Raw genomic sequence first — 17,841 nt, forward strand, 5'->3', positions numbered from 1 at the left:
TTTACTGATAGTTTTGAATATAAAATTTGCATCAAAGATGTCTTTTATTTTTAAAATTTATAGTAAGATTTTAAAAGATTTGTTTTTGATAGAATTTGGCTATCTCTCTTTTTCTTCCTTCCTTCCTCCCTTGCCCCTTCCCTCTCTCTCTAAGAGTGTATTTAGGATGTTTGCTAACAGTACAAAGTATGTTTCCTATTTGCAGCAAATCGATAAACATAAACTGTTGCCAACATTTGCGATTGCGAAAAAAAAGTTAAAAAAGTTATAGGGATATATAATTGTATATAATTATACACACACACACACACACACACACACAATATATATATATATATATATATATAATCATATATAAAGTTATATAAAATTATATATAATTATATATATAAAATTTTATAAAATTATATATAATTATATAGAATTATACATAATTATATATAAAATATCCATTATACACAAATAAAATAAAATAATAAAATAATAAATAAAATATCCATTTATATACAAATATATAAAATTGTATAATTTTACATAATTTTATATAATTATATATAGAGAACATTTTTTCCGGGTCATAAACTTTAAAAGAATTGAAAGATTCAAAAATATTATCATACAGTTTTATTAAATAAATTGTAACGATTGGTAAATATTGTTTACGCACTAATAACCATATTGTACTCTAATTAGCCGTTTTCCTTCTTATTTTTATTAATCTGTTTTTATTTGATTTTAATAATAATGCATGATGTGCATATTAGATTAGATTCTGAATGTGCAATTAAATCAACTTCTTTTTGAACTTCTAAGTAGTAAGTCGGACTTATCTTCTATCAGTATATCTTTTATCAATTTTCTGAAATTCGAATTTTAGGAGTGAAGGATAATAAAAATTCTCTCTTTGTACTTAAACTTTGTGCTATTTATTTTTCTTATTTATTTAATTAGAATCTGTTAAATCAAAGATTTCTTTAATTAAAAATTTTTATGAGCATAAGTCAAACGCGCTTTCGATATAATATAAAGCTAATCCGATCTGAAATACGTGATAAATTAATTCGTGATGGTGACATCAGCACAGCTTCTAAATGTTTCTTGGGGACCACAACCTACGCGTTGTGTTCCATCTTGACAAGTTCCCCAAGTATTCCCAGTATGATAATGCCACCTAATAAAAAGAGAGTCAATCTTTATATTATTTAATTAATATATTACGTTATTTTACATTATATTTAATTGAATTATTGAAAATAAATTTTTTTCAGCGAATTTTAATTTATAGCGCCATCATAGGCTACGTTCAGCAGAGAAAGCAGCTTTGTAACTGTTGTAAAATTCTTCAATATGATTGGTTTATACGTTTAGATCTGTAAGAAACTAAAAGCAAGAATCAATCGTATTGAAGAATTTTACAACAGTTGCAAAGCTACTTTCTCTGCTGAACACAGCTATTTTTTGTGGAAATTGATATATCAAAAAATATTATCTCGGCTGGGAGCAAAGCAGTCTAAAGACTTAGGACGCTTATACGGAATATAGAGAGATCCGGATTCGATTCCCGGCTGAGATAATATTTTTCGCAATAAATTTATTAACAGTTTTTCAATATATTAACATCTTTATAATATGATACCTGATTGCAGCATCAAATTATTAAAATTGTTTGTCAATTTAATTCGTGATTACGGGAGTAGTTTAATTACGTTTATAGTCCAAAAAAACAATTCTCAGTTCAAAAGACTATAATATGGTATACATACAAGTACATATATAATATATATAGTAATTCAAGATTGAATTATTTAAAGCATTAAAAAATACAGCTTCAACCGGTATAGACTTCTAGTTTAACAAAATAAAAGTTATAAAACGCTCATTTGATGACCAGCTTAGTTAAGATACTTATATATCGTCAAGATTATATGTATAATACACTATACCGTTCATAAATTCAAGAACATTTGCAATTTTTTCACATTTCAATAAAAATTTAAATATTTCGGTGAAAAGAAATCGTAGAGAAGTTTTTAAAAATAAAAAATAGAACTTCGAACTGGCATTTGAATTTTGTCTCTCTCTCTCTCTCTCTCTCTCTCTCTCTCTCTCTCTCTCTCTATACTTTGTTCCTAAATCATGTAAAATTAATTTTTTCTCAATATTTTTATTTTTTTAGCACTTTATCTGGATGGAACATGGAACATTATCAGATAAAATTAATAGCTAAGCATTTTAAAGTAGGCCTTCTAAACTTTAAAATGTATTTTGAAAAAATACTAGAATAATTTTTTGTAAAAGGATTTAATTTTTTATTGTATAAAATTTTGACTCAGTTTTATGTTAACAATCGAAAAAAAGTTTTTTAAAAATTTTGAAAAAATTTATATGAATTAACATATTATGATAAATTTTTGTTTTTTTCTGTCTTTTTTCGATGTATTTATTTTCGAAGTAATATAAAAAACATTTTAGAAAAAGTTTCTAAAGAATAAAATTTTGTAGAAAAAAAAATAATAAAAGTTTGCAAAAAATGTTTTACGTATTCGTAACGTAAAATTTCATATTTAAGATTAAATATTTTTAAAATGACACTGAAAAACTCAATAAAATTTGCTTTAGATATTATTGACATAATCAATCTTCGCATCATATCCATATGTATTACAGATTTGTTTTACTCAGATAGCACAAAATATTTATGATAAGTATTCATAAATATTTATATTTTTTCAAATATTATATAAATATTTTATAGATACTTTATATAAGCTTTATTCAAAATATTATTAAAATACAGACTAAATATTTTAAATAATGTTTAGGATAAATATACATAAATATTTCTAATATTTATAATATTTCGTAAATATTTCCTGGGAACATCATCTATTTCATAAAATGCAAACTAGGATATTTGACTATCAATACTAATAAAACGAATGCTATTATAACTGTTATAAGTCTTCTTTGGTAAAAAAAACTATTTTCAATTTATTTACGAAAAAAAAATTATTTTAACTATATGTTTCATGTTTTTGATGACATTTATATTGTTCAGATTTGTCAAAGCTATACGTCCATTAACATTCAGTGTTTGTGGATAACTGATGTAGAAGTTTCCGTACGATTGCAGAGATCAAGTAGTACTGAATGTACAACTTAGAATTGGCCAAAAATTGATTAATGAAATTCATACTCAAATTCAGGCAAACATTTTTTTTATCATAATTTTATCGCGTATATTATTCTAGAATATGATGCTAATCAATAATATTTATTGATAGCAATAAAATTACTTATTTTAGCAATAAAATTGAACTAATTATTTTTTTTACCGGAATTATATATATATAATATTTATTAAATATTTTCATAATATTTATCATAATATTTACGATAAATATTTCATAATATTTATGATGAATTTTTATGATCTGTACAATCTAAAACAAAAGTATTTACAAAATATTATATAAATATTTAAATAAATATTTAAATAAATATTTTTTAAATATTTTACAAATATTGTGTGTTGTCCGGATATATTTTATCAAACACAAAAACTTTTTTAATTTTTTAAATTCATATTATAGTTTCCATTAAATTTCAATTAAAATAATTAAGTAATTAGGCATTAATAACAAAATAATTGAACGTTAATAATTCATTTAAAATTCCGAATTAATAATATCAAAATTAAAAGAAATGAAATTGTCTTCAATACCAACCTAAGTACACATTGTTTACATGTAACATTCTTTGGTAGGACCAAGCTGATAGTGTAATCCTTTGCGATATTGATGTCAATGGGATATTTATAGCCTTTATCGTTAGCTCTTGGCAAGGGATACGTATTGAAGCATTTATCGGTTTCTAATTCTTTATTCTTCAGTGGACAAAGGTTGAATGTAAAGTAACCCAAGTGAGCGGCAGTGAGTCTAACGATCACATTGATGACAGAACCTGCCTTATATCTATGCAAATGAAATATAATATAATATACGCAGTATAATAGTAGTCTAGTATAAAAATATATATTACAATTTTAATAGATTTTGGATACCTTTAGAATATCCAAATATATACCCAATAAAAAATGTATCTATATTTATTAGAACTTCTTATACATTTAGAGATTGAGACAATCCCTTAAATTAAATCAGAACCGTAATTGATTTTGAGTGAATATCATTAAAATTGTGAAATAAATCAAAGTATACATTAAAATCATATAAAATTATCTTTTTTGAAATATAAAAGTACAGCATTAAGTACATATGCTCCTACGTACAAAAAATTGACATTCAAAATAAGTTTTAATTTGTAATTCTCAGTATAATCTACATTATAGACGTAAAACAAGGATAGATTAAATCTGTTCGCATTGCTTGCACTTTTTGCTTGACATCTTCGCTTTCTTTTTTTTTCAAAGTCAAATATATATCTATCTCATTTTAAGTGCAAAAATATTTGGGGATTTTATGCAACGCGAACAGATCTAATGATACCAATGACGCTAACAGTCTTTCCAAACGCACCTGTAATTTAATTCCGCCATGCTTGTGACAATACCAATCGCCACAACATATACTAGTATGTACATATTACGTGAATTGATGCAAGACACGTAATTATATTTCAATAAAAGAGAATATTTTATAACATTTTACAATACTCTTTATAATTATAATATTTTGTAGCATTTTAACGTTTTATGGTTTTTTCAAGGTTGGCAAATAAGGCGTTACTTGTAACGCTGCGCCGTTTTTCGTTGATCGTTATCTTTGTTGATCGTTATCTTGTTATAATAACGATTTGGTAATGACATTGTGAATTTTTTATGACGATAATGGTAACATCAGAGTTAGAAAAGTCAATCGTTACTTGTATATAACAGAAAAAGTTATTCGTTACTGAAAAAAATAACTCCTAATTTGTAATGCGTTATTTTTTATTCATTATTTATAACGAGTAATATTACACATTACTCGTTACTTATTACTTTTTTCAAGTTACTTTTCAAAGTGACTCTTATTTCTAACCAATCTCAACGTTTAGTTAGTTAGCGTTATCGTCATAAAAAATTGTTTATTATAAAAAGTAATGGCAAAATAACTGAAAAGTAACGTTTGCCAATCCTAGTTTTTTAAATTATTGATTGATTTGTTAGTACAGTGTTATCATTATATACGATTTACTTACTTTTGAACAATGATACCTGATCCATAGATGCCGCCATTTTCATTTGGTCGCGGTCGAGGTAAAGAATAATTGTCACCGCATTCTCCGCACTTTCCACCATTTGTCCCGTGCTGAATCTAATAAAAAATTATATTTATTTTTTAACAATCACTTAATATATATCTTTTTTCATTTCTTCCCAAATTGCTTCCCATACAGCGTTGAAAGATTACAAAAAAATTAAAGGATTTTTCATTGAAAGATTAAAACATTGTAAAATGATTGCAAAATGCTATTGCAATATTGTTGTAATAATGCAATCGTCCTTCAAAAGAAAAGAGTAGTTCACTTACACACTGCCAATCACAGCGACTTCTGCGTAGGGAGTTTTTTTACTTTTTCTCTAGCGTTATGATTGACTTATACGCAATTGGCTCGTATGCAAGTGATATACACTTTAAAAAGAATGCAATGGAAATTTGTAGCAACATTGCAATATATAACATATTTAGAATCACGCAATAGGAAAAAAGATTTGCTTTTTTTAGACCCTCGAAGTTCTAACGATTATTCTTAATAACCGATGCGTTGAAACCAATATCTAAAAAGTTCTAGAGGTTTGAAGTGTCAGATTTCGAATTTTTTTACTTCAAAGTGCTAGAACATTTTAGATATTGTTTTCAACGCATCGGTTATTAAGGATAATCTTTAGAACTTTTTGGGGGGCTTTCAGAACTTGTAACAGAATAGTCGAAATCTAAAAAAGATTTTTTGCTTTAACTAAATTTAAATTTTTAATTTTTTCGTAAATCCGGTATTTTCTTAAGAGTTTTGGTTGCCCCCCAAAGAGTTCTATCTATTGTCTTATATGGATCATAGCTATAATGAATGGTAAAGAAGTTACAACTCTCTTCAAAGTTTTGGAATCGTGAAACTTGCCTCCCCCCCCCCCCCGAAATTTCAAATGATATTTTCATCGCTTTAATCGACGAAACTCTTTTTTAAAATTGATAAAGAACTCTAGAAACTTTTCGGGGAGTAGCCATAATTCTGTTTATTTTTTCAAAATTTTGAAAATGAGGAGTCAGCAATTCATAGAGGTGCGAGCGTGCGCTAATTATTCATTTCGTTGATTTTTTTTTGTTTCTTTTGTACGAAATTATTTTTTCTAGTTAGCGCGGTGGCGGAACTTCCCTAGATTTTCCGAACCAGCTTGCATAACATAAAGAGATTACGAGCAACATTAGAGTCCTTCTTCAATTTATATTGCGCGTTCTAAGGCATAAGGATTTGCGGCTCGCAATGATCTACATCAGGGGCGCGATTCCGTAATTGTCTTTACACGCCTACCGACAGTTGTCGGTGTTGCGCAGATATTTTATATGGTAAAAAAGCTGCGCAATGATACCGATAATTGTCGATAGGCGTATAAAACAGTTACGGAATATAGGCCTAGTGCTCGCAAAGATCTGCACATTTCAGCCGGTATTCATACTCGAGTCTTATTTCAAGATAGAAAATTTCAATAGAAATTTCATGTTATTAGAAATAAATTATTTAATAAAAAACATGTTTCAATAATAATTTGGCGGAAAATACGTTCCCAACGCACTATATTTCTGGGGATCTATAGGGATGGTTCTGAGCCAGAGCATTACGTGAGCGTTCGGCGGTTCGAGCGGTAGTGGGGATCGCTCGCTGGAATCAGCCCGAAATGTACAGATCTTTGCGAGCACTGACCTACACAATTCGCAGAATTTACAAGAGCCAATTGGAGCGTGACATGGCCCCAATTAGAGGAGAGCCGAACGGTCTGCATGAATCCGCGAAAAATTCCAGGCCGGCACTGTGGCTGAGTCTGTATATATGATGTAAGAAGGATTACTTTTTTCGGTTACTTTTTTAAACTTCCAAAAATTTAGGTTCTTTACATCAAATTTAGTTTTAAGCGGACATAAGGTTTAGTCGTGTCATTAATCGCGCACGGACTATGAGCAGTAATGTAGAAAAGCGATTATTTATCAATTTGTGAAAATTTCCGAGGAAAAGAAGTCCTTAGATGTATCATTCCCGAGAATACGCAGTAGGAAAGTGAATTGAGAAAATTTAATTGACTATTCCAATGTATCAACGCTATTATACGCAGGAAAGTGCACAGAGGCCAAATTTTAATTGGTTGCTTCCAGTATTGCTTATCGTTATGCTCAATGGTACACTCAGTGATGCCAGGCATGCCCCGCACTCGCGCTTTGTTTACAGCTTAGCGCGCAGTGCTGTAGCCATTAGGTTAGGTTAAAGTAACAATGTGATGCTGTGTGGACCGCGAAGTCTGCGCGTCAAACCGGACAACAGGAGATGCGAGGAATCCCAAGAGGAAAATATAAATGAGGGCATGTCTGGCAGCACTGGGTACACTTTGCATCCTTGCCAAGTCTCGGGAAATTTCTTAAGATTCCTAAGAATGAAATTTAATGAAATTGATAGGAAAACAGAATTTTAGTCGAAATCTACTGAAATTTTTAAACTTTTCCAATATTTAAGGAAAAATATTAGGAATTTTATAATTATATTCTTGAGACTTCCACGGGTGCTTTCTATATAATTATTATATGTTTCGCGGGTTTTTCTTCGTGTCTAGATCCATTCTTGGAATGCCAACGTTTCGTGAGTTTTGCAGTTCACTTCATCAGGGCGAGGAGCAACCTGATACTGAGCTGTTCCTCTAGATCCTTCCTTTTTATATTACGCTGCTTATTGGAGTGGGGGTAGGTGGGAAGAGGGGGGGGGGGGAGAGAAGAGGTGATGGAATTTGGTTGGTCTTCAATAATCGAGAGAATGGTTTTCCATATTTTATTTATGTAATAGTCATTATCTCTATTTAGATTATTAGGGTGTTATTGTATCTCTATAGCTTCTCTATACTTTCTTGGAAAGTATGATGTAACATTGGCCATCGTGGTCGCTTTGTCAAACAATATTTGATATCCTGTTTCAATGTTGTGTTCTGATAATGCTGACAGCGTGACATGTCCGGCAAAATGATCTCCCACATTTTAATCTTTAATAATTTAAAAATGTGGGAGATCATTTTGCCGGACCCTGTATTAGCTTGACATCACGTTGGTGTTCTTTTATCCGTAGGTTGACCATTCTCCCGGTTTCTCCAATGTATTATCCGCAGGAACAAGGTATTTTGTATACTCCTGCGGAGCTGATCGATGGAGATCTTTAATCTTTAGGATTTCTTTAAGATTTGTCCTATCTTTTTGAGTGGTTTGAAATGATATTGTGTTTGTTTAATATCCTGCCAATCCGATCTGCGGTCCCGAATCTTCATGGCGAAGTTATCCATTTGAGTAATATATTTTTGTAAGAATACAAGCTCTTGTATATCGTTGACAGATTTAGTTTGCATTTGATTGTCGTACAATAGTCGCCTTTTAAGGTAATCGCTCGTAGAGTCAAGATTTAACGAGATTTAGTACGAGTGTCGATCTGACATTAATAAAGAAATATCATTGTTTCCTGCGGATATCGAACCTATAAAATTACATCTATGAAGCGAGACTTCGGACTTAATTATAAGTCAACTTATTATACACTTGTTAATCATTTTATTATTAATTTCTATGTCATTCTTACAACCTATCTGTTTCGTCTTCCAACAATTTCCTCACCTTTAACGATCCATCCCCGTTGCCGTCGCGAATTGTAATTTTAATTTAATTTAATTTAATTTAGTTTATTGCGAAACTTTATGAGAAAGACTATATGTTAACAGAGTAATAGACATAAAATACAATAGACTATAGTAGACATAAAATAAAATATAATATTGCAATAAATAATAATAGCTTGTAAATGGTATCGGCAAAATTGCTATTACAAAGCCTGCAACAAAACCTGAAATAAGACAACAATGTAATGAGAGGTGAACCAATAACTGAAATCATACACACGCGCATATACCCACAAACACACAAATTTCGTCAGTCTCGCTTATTGTGACGCGATGAAACGAGAGGCAGCGGAACGAAAGGGAGAGGTTTTTATTGAATTAGGAAGAGCATTAAAATATTTGACAGAGGTGTAGAAGAAAGCGGCACGGAACTTAATGGAACAATATATGGGGAAAGATAAGTAATCTTAGTATCTGGTGACAAGGGGGTTAAAAGAAGAATGATGTTCAGAGTTCAACTGAAGAAGACGTCGCAGATACAGAGGAGTATTGGAGCAAAGGAGAGAAAATACAAGACAGCACAGGTGCAGAATAAAACGTTGCCATATCTTAAGTTTATTTAATTGCGCATAATTATCCAGTAAAGCGTGTCTCGGCAAAATCGTACAAATCTGTGATTGCTTATGATGCTGACAACTTGCCATAGATTTGTCTTCAACGATTTCGAATATACCGACATTATAGTAACATACAGGCAACAATGTGCATATGTATTTTCAGTAGTTTAACAACAAGATAGCTGCATCAATGTTATCTTGCATTTTCGGCGATATGATAGTGTATGATATTGCATATTCTTACGGCAATATGATGGCAGCAATATGAATTTTGATGATGACGATTTTAAAATTGTCGGCAAACTGCTGACAAGTTGCTACTCAAAGTTATCATATCGTGAAGGCATCAAGTTTTCAACAAATGAGGACTCAGTTGTTGCAATTCTAGTAGCAACATATGCTTAGCAATGCATACTAGTAAACAACATGCCAGCAACAAGATAGACACGTTGCTATCTGAATAATTTAAAGTAAGCAGAAATTAACGAAAGAGGGGCACATTCTTTCATGCCTGGCATCCATCTATCTTGTTTAGAGAAAAGCTTTGATATTTGTGAAAAATCTATGTGGTTGTCGAGTTACCTACGAAAATTTAATTAAGAAAAGCAGGATTGGGTAAGTTAATTTTTTTTTAAATTAAGTTAAGTTTTTTTAACTAAGTTTAATTAAAGTTAATAGCCTTTAAAATTAAACTTAGTTAAGATAAAAGTTAATTCATAGTGACATTAATTGAATTAAAAATTAAGTTAATGAAAAAAAGTTAATTAAAAAGTTAAAAATTAAATTTGTTTTATTTTATGATTTCAAGTTAACTTTTTTTTTAACTAAATTAAAAAACTAAATTAAAAATTAATTTTTTTAACTAACAAGCAGAGACTTACATATGTATTTTACGGATTTTGATCAGCTTTTCCATGATTATTCTGATTAAAAAATAATCCCTATAAAGCAGAAAATTGCACTTCTGCCTATTTTTCGAGAAAATTGTAATTTTAGCTCATGATGATGGATCTTCTTTATTCTTTGTTTAAACAAAAATTTGAAATTATTTAAAATTAGAAAAATGTATCTCCGACGGACACGAATAATGTATAAGTATCCAAATATAACGCTAACTATCCAATCCTGATGTTTTAAAAAATCAAATAAAAAGTTATCGATAAAATAATTATCGATAAGATAATTATGTTAAGTTAAAAAGTTAAGAGTCTAAAATGTAACTAAATGAAGTTAAATTTAATTAACTTTTTAACTTAGCATTACCTAACCTTGAAGAAGAGTAATAGAGTACGCGACGAAGTTGTTGTGCCATCACTCGTGAGTATGGTCACAACATCTATTGTATAGATCACGGACTAAGGGCGCGGTGTAAACGTAATCTATATTTCTGTTAGAATAACTTTCAGGTATATTTCTGTTAGGATAACTTTCAGGTCTGATAGGATAACTTTCAGTTACGATAAATTTCAATTCGTAATCGATGGTAAATGGTAAATGGTAAATCATACAAAGCAAACTTAAATCCAAAGTAAAGCAAAAAACTTAGCATACTTGGTTTGTATCAATAAAGAAAGAACAGAGTGAGCTTATCATATATTTTGATCTCCTTCAACATGATGACCTATATTAGAAATAAGTTATGTTGTAAATATTTCAGTCAAAACGAATTTTAGTGCTTAGATATTTTAGAGTAAATTTAATATTAAACGTTCTATAGACTCCACGCAAATCTTCCCTTTTGAATAAATTTGTTCGCCGTTACAACTCTAGTGACATTTGTAAAAAAAGCCATCAGTTGAAAATTTGAGCTCCTAACAAATTCCATTCGTTAAAACTCATAAATGTCAATCAAGAGAAAATATGAAATATTGCTATAATGCGTGATTGGAAATGATAAACTGCAAAAAGTGGAAACATAATCTATTAAAATAAGCAGATTATTGAGAGTTTCTTCAAGAAAAAAGACTAATAGTACAAATAAAACATAAATCTATGTCACATAAAGCGGAATATGACAAAAGCTACCACTGGATACCAACTGAAAAATTCCATTCTTACATATATCGCAAATAAGTGTCATCACATTATTTACACGACTCTGAAATATAGAATAATCGGTCCTTACACCGCCAATAATTCTAACTGAAGACCAAGAAGTAGGGTAGTTAAAATTATGCACGGGAGGCCGCCCGGATCGTTTTGACTTTGATATGTTGTCAAGGTCATGCCCTGACCTTTAAAAGATTTTAACCGGCGCTCGTTATTTGTTATTAATAAAAAAAGTTTAAAAAAATAACATTTTATTTCTGCTTCATACAATATTGGAAACTTTTATATCCTCCTAGAGGCGCATTCCACACGAAGCGAGTTCCACTTCACTCTCTCTCTGTTTAGGAGCGTGCGACTTTCTACGCGAAATAAGATCTACTCGCATAAAAAGTTGTGCGCTCCTAAGTAAACCAATTGTTTATAATTATGAAATTATAAATCTATGATAAGATCTAAACGTGATATTTGACAAATTTTTGAAAAAGATCAAAGTTTTAGTACAGTGCTGGAATTTATTTCCAATTTTCAGTCGATTTTCAGATTTGATACCCGTCCCTGCCTCATTAACTCGCGCGTAATGCCGATCGGCATTTAGATTGTGCGTAAGATGGTAAAATAAGGGATGGGAACCAAGTTGAAAATCGGTTGAAAGTTGCAAGTAAATTCCAGCACTGCTCTAGTATATGCAAGTTATGTTTGAAAAAAATTAAAACCTCTAGAAACACAATCAATTTAAGAGCTCATCTTAAAAGACCAGATATTTAATTTAATTTTTCTAAAATTTAAGTAAAATTCGCTCAAATTTTATTGAAAAGTATTCCAAAACAAAGAACAATTTTAACGAAATTTTAATGAAATTTCAACAAAATTTCAGCCATATTTTTCCACTAGGGTAATCATGCACTTCATTAATAGTTACTGTTCAAGTATCTATAGAAATTTAATAAGAAATCTGAATAATTCTCAATGATTTCTTTCCATACGGAATACATGGGAAGGTGGGGCACATGATGACAGGAGCGCAAAACATTAATTTACACAAAAGAAAAGCGTCACAGAAGAAATAACTTTGATGAAGTTTTAGAAGCCTATGAGAAAAATCATACGGGAGGAATATAAAGAAATCTAACCAGATTGAAAATTTGTTTTTCAGTTTATAATTTTGTTTCTCAAGGTAAGGCATTTCTTTTGATGACATAAATATATATGGCCTGTTATAAGATGATGTTTAGTATTTTATTTAAGATTATGATTATATTAATGCAAGCCTCGTATCACTATCCACATGAAGTTAAGTGACAAAGGTACTGCCCTTGGAGCAGTATATGACAGTAATTCTTGGGGTACATTGTGACATATTTATTTTTGTTTATCTCATCTACACTTTGTTTTATCATTGTTTTTTTAATTATTATTAGTTAAGCATAGTTCGACACAGAAGAAAAAAAGACATACATATGATTTTATCAAAATCCACTATGAACAAAAAGGCAACGATCCCATTAGTTTTGAGTTTGCTGTAAATTTTTCTCTTTTAAGTTAATATAGCCAAAGAAGCTTTTAATATGTTTAAGTTAACAAAGTTCTATAAAAATTTGGTTTTGTATTTTTACGGATAAAAAGATATCTTATTTTGACTTTTTATTTTAATATTTTAACATTTTAATATATGTTTAATATTTGTCATATGTTTATTATTTTAATATATTTTATTAAAGTTGAGCCAGAAAGAGCTTATAATCTAAGTGATTAATACAAGTTCGTTATAATATTAATTTTTATACATTTTATATGTACCTATTTATACTGTGCTTATATGTCTTAGAAAATTCTATTTTTAATATTAAAACAACTTAAAAATGTTATTTTTGGTTTTACTTATAAATTTTAAAAATACAATAATAAATCTTCAAACGTATTAAAATGATTTTTCTTGTAACACTCAATTTTGGGTCAGTCACATAGTGCCCCAAACCTATCACATAGTGCCCCATATGTGGGATAGTATGTGACAAATGAGATACTATGTGACAGTAGCTATTCCTCAATTGTTTACAAAGATTAAAATTTAGAAAAATTATCGATTGTTCTTTGTTGAAAGGGGAATCTTTTCATCTCATAAAAATTGAAATATTCTTTTACACAAGGAGGAGCAAAAAGAAAAAAATCTGTTACAATGTAGTCTATCTTCCCCTACCTAAGGAAAATTCAGGAGACTTGATCCATCATATGGGAGAGTTGAACTACTTCAAATATCTCATTCAAATTTCAGGCTAAGCAGTTGTTAAACCGGCATGGATCATGCTATTTCGATTTCACATTGCTCGAAACATAATAAACAGTTGCCAGCTTGATAACCGTGCACGTGGCATGAAAATTTGAACGAGAAATTTGAAGTATTTTAACTCCCATATGGTCAAGTCTCCCGGATTCCTTCTATATTATAAAGTTATATCATAAAGTTTTAAAAAAAAACATATATTAGGTGTTGGAATTAATTCGTAGCGTTTTACAAGTGATGGGAAGTACTTTCATTAATGTATTTTTTAATGCTCATGTGAAATAAATAACATTCTTTCATTAAAAAACGCTACGAATTAATTCCAACACCTAATATATTCTTTTAAACATAGTTTAAATCAATTTAAATAATCAATTATTGATATTAATAATTGATATTAATAATTTAATTTTAAAAATACTCATTGAGATCAATATTTTTCGCAAAGTTTTACACACAATCAATTTTGTAATCATGTATACATACACTGTATCCACCGCAAAAGTGCTCATTGTCAGTGTAGTTAGGTTCTACGGGAAAACCTTTTCTCCATGCACTGCTTCTATTTATAGGGTCCAACATCATTCCATGTCCATAAATTTCCTGCAGATTAATAGCGATTATTAACGTCAAAACAAATAATTTGAATGCCATTTTTTTTGTATCTTTAATAGTAGAGAAGAAGCAGAAGTTCGACGCAACTATAATGCAAATGTTCGTTTAATCTACTTTATATACTTGTGCAAATTTCTCGACAAACATCATGAGACAATAAATGATCTATTGTGTTAATACAGCTGCAAGTAATTACCTTAAACATATTTTTTAACTTTGCCGTCATCGAAATTCAAATTTACATTTAGTACTAGTAACGTTATAAATCAAGTTGTTATATGAGAAAAATTATTATATAATCATTGGTAGACAAAAACAAGAAATAATTTTTCTGTAGATACAAATTGAATTTTTATTCAACCTAATCATTTTATAAGGATATTATTTTTTTATATTTTTCAAACTTCAAAATTTGTGGATCACATTCAAAATGTATATTTAAATTATTATATTAAACTATTACGTTGTTTTGATAATTTTCAACATGAAGGTTATTTGCAGAACGTTTTATAATAAACAAGAAAAATTATGAATTAATAGCACTAGCTAAATATTTTGAGGCGTATATTAATCTTTAGAGTACACATCTCAATTATACATCTAGTTTTGGACACTTTTACTACACACGTTCAATCATTCGTGTTCTTAATTTTCATCCCTTTTACAAGTATATATAAATTATTAAAAGATTTTTATGTATATTTTGACATCTCTAAAAAATTTGTACAATTATATATTCATAACAAATTGTAGATAAATTGTTATAACTAAATATAGTTTACAAAATGAGAAAAATGTATTGTTTCATATAAAAATGTAAAACTCTGAAACAAAAATGTTTAAAGGAAAAACATAATTTAATATCTTAAAATTGATGTTCCGAATTACAAAAAAAATTATTTCAAGTGTTTAATTTTCCAAAAGTTTAATTTTTGACCCAATCAGTAGATAATATTTTTTAAATGTTTTTTAAACGTTTATTTCGTATTAATTTTACATTTTTCACAATTCGTTTTTAAAATTCATTAATTCAATGTCAATTTATTAAATGTTCACTTTACATTATAATTTTTCATTTTAAATAAATGATTAAAAAAACATTGTTTAAACATTTATTTAACATTATTTATTTTGAATTTATATTTTATTTGAAATAATGATTTGAAAAAACGTTTATTTAATGTTTATTAAATGTTTATTTAACGTTTATTAAATGTTTATCTTCCATTATTAGCCCAGGAAAATAAGAATTTGAAAAGGACAAATTACTGCAAAGCTGAATTTTTGTATAGAGGTATGTATTGGGTCATCTAAAAAGTATCCGCGGTACTTTGTCACTAGATATATGACCATCAACACACATCTAGTGACAAAAAACAAACATAACAGTCTATACAATATACCATCTCAGAAAAAATTTGATTTAATTTTTTAGTAAAATTTAATTTTATTAAATTTTACTCTTTGCTATACTTTTCTCTTACAAATTAAAAAAAAATTAAACTTTGTACGAATGACATACCATGGCTCTCATCCGTGATACTCATGTTTGGCCCGATTTCCTTACTATGAGCAGTGATGCGAATTCCGGGCCGCTTGCAGCACGGTTATTAGCATGAAGAGAGCATAGACGGACACACAACGCATGCGCAAATATACACGGCATGGACTTATGTAGTACCTATGTACATACATATGTACCTTTTTATGCCCTCTTCATGTACTGCAAGCGGCCCGGAATTCGCATCATTGACTACGAGTCTCACACAATATTGTAGGCGAAAGAGTTAATTATATTGGGTCATCTAAAAAGTATCCGCGGTTTTTTGTCACTAGATGTGTGTTGATGGTCATATATCTAGTGACAAAGTATCGCGGATACTTTTTAGATGACCCAATATTTTACGGAAGAGTTATCCTAACCTAACCTGCAATTTGAACTTGCTAAAAGTAGCCAAATTCCTGGTTGGGAATCGCATGTGCACTAAAATTGGGGATCACATTATTTGCCAGCTCTTAAGGTGTCTTTTCATGGGACGCTGAAAAGCAGCGTCAAACGTCACGTGATCATCTTCTGTGACGCTGCCACAGTATTACAGTAGCGCAACTCTCTGTTGATACCTTTGATATTAATGTTGGCTAAATGGAGTGCGTATGCGTAAAATAAGTAAGCTCCCTAATAACGCCATCTGAATTTCTTTTTCAGTTGCTCTTTATTTTTCCGCTTTCTCTCTTTCTCTCTAGGTCGTTTGTACATACTTCAAATTAATCCAAATGTAAAAATAAAAGAAATAAATTTATAATTGTAATACATTGCAAAAAAAATATATTGGGTCATCTAAAAAGTATCCGCGGTTTTTTGTCACTAGATGTGTGTTGGTCATATATCTAGTGACAAAGTACCGCAGATACTTTTTAGATGATCTAATATAAAAAAAGAAAATATAAAATTATATAAATGTTGTATAATACAAATATTATACTGTAAAAATATTTTAATTAACAACTGCGGCGCACGATGTTTGTTTTTTTACTAGATCGCTTACGTTTTAATAAATTATTAGAATTGCACCGCACAGAACGTAGATTTTCTAGCTAAGACAAAAGCAATCCAGCAATTATACATAGCACTCACATTTGGCCAACATGAAATCAGGAGAGTTGCGCTACTGTATATACTGTGATGCTGCATCAAGAAGTTGGATTTAATTCAACGTGATAAACAGAATAGTCAGATCGGAAATACAAAAGAGATAAATACAAAAAAGAAGAACACGATAAGCAAAGTGGCTAAATTTAGATTTAAACACGATGGAATAAGAAGAGAAAGTAAATATTTATTTATAAATAAGTTGATTTATTATATTAATTAAATGTTTATTCTAAAATTATTCAATTCTTTGTCATTTTAAAATAAAAAATTAGATTAAATATGCAGAATATACCAGGTATTTCAGACCACTTGTACCATCCTTTTATCTTCGCAGGATAAGGTCTAATCAAAAAAGTGTTCAGACAAAAGTTGTAGATTTTTAAAGACCTATTTTCTGATGCTATGAGTTTGATCTTGGGTGGCGTCGTTAAGGTCAGGTCAAGGTTTTCACATCAAATTTGTCAGATAGTATGTATTACTTGTAAAATATCATATATTTATATACTTTCATATACTCGAAAGAGGTTTTACACACACAGAATGAATGAAATTAATTATTATTCAATGCGTTTTTGCATGAAATGAAAGAATCTGAAATGATCTGAAATAAATAGTGCGCGTGGTTCAAAATAGTTCGTGAAAATTAAAAGTTAGATCGCTATTTCCTTATTTAAAAACCAATCACAGAGAGGATGGTCACGTGACCTATTGGTATCTCTTTTCTATACATAAAGGTTTTCCATTCCGCATTCACTGCGCGTAGGCA

At 29.4% G+C, this 17,841-nt stretch overlaps 1 protein-coding gene and 1 long non-coding RNA gene across 4 annotated transcripts; both read right to left on the reverse strand.

Annotated features, from left to right (window-relative positions):
* Nucleotides 1-896: 896 nt before the first annotated feature.
* LOC105143982 (uncharacterized) lies at nt 897-16,477 on the reverse strand. 3 transcript variants are annotated; one of them, XM_011052605.2, is made up of 5 exons: nt 16,351-16,477; nt 14,294-14,410; nt 5,203-5,318; nt 3,729-3,974; nt 897-1,171 (listed from the first exon to the last, which is right to left on the reverse strand). In XM_011052605.2, exons 1-5 carry the CDS (start codon nt 16,399-16,401, stop codon nt 1,057-1,059), a joined length of 645 nt encoding a protein of 214 aa, XP_011050907.1. In that variant the 5' UTR covers nt 16,402-16,477; the 3' UTR covers nt 897-1,056. The 3 variants fall into 3 exon arrangements, with proteins under 3 accessions (XP_011050907.1, XP_011050908.1, XP_087269527.1); XM_011052606.2 differs by lacking the exon at nt 16,351-16,477 and adding an exon at nt 15,945-16,030; XM_087413401.1 differs by lacking the exon at nt 16,351-16,477 and having other exon boundaries at nt 14,294-14,530.
* Nucleotides 5,973-9,114, reverse strand: LOC105143981 (uncharacterized). The gene is made up of 2 exons (XR_845811.2): nt 8,859-9,114; nt 5,973-8,721 (listed from the first exon to the last, which is right to left on the reverse strand). It is a non-coding gene; the product is annotated as an uncharacterized LOC105143981 (long non-coding RNA).
* Nucleotides 16,478-17,841: the final 1,364 nt, after the last annotated feature.

Source organism: Acromyrmex echinatior, chromosome 14 (genome assembly GCF_024713525.1).
Source record: "Acromyrmex echinatior isolate Ae372 chromosome 14, ASM2471352v2, whole genome shotgun sequence".
Classification (NCBI taxonomy): domain Eukaryota; kingdom Metazoa; phylum Arthropoda; class Insecta; order Hymenoptera; family Formicidae; genus Acromyrmex; species Acromyrmex echinatior.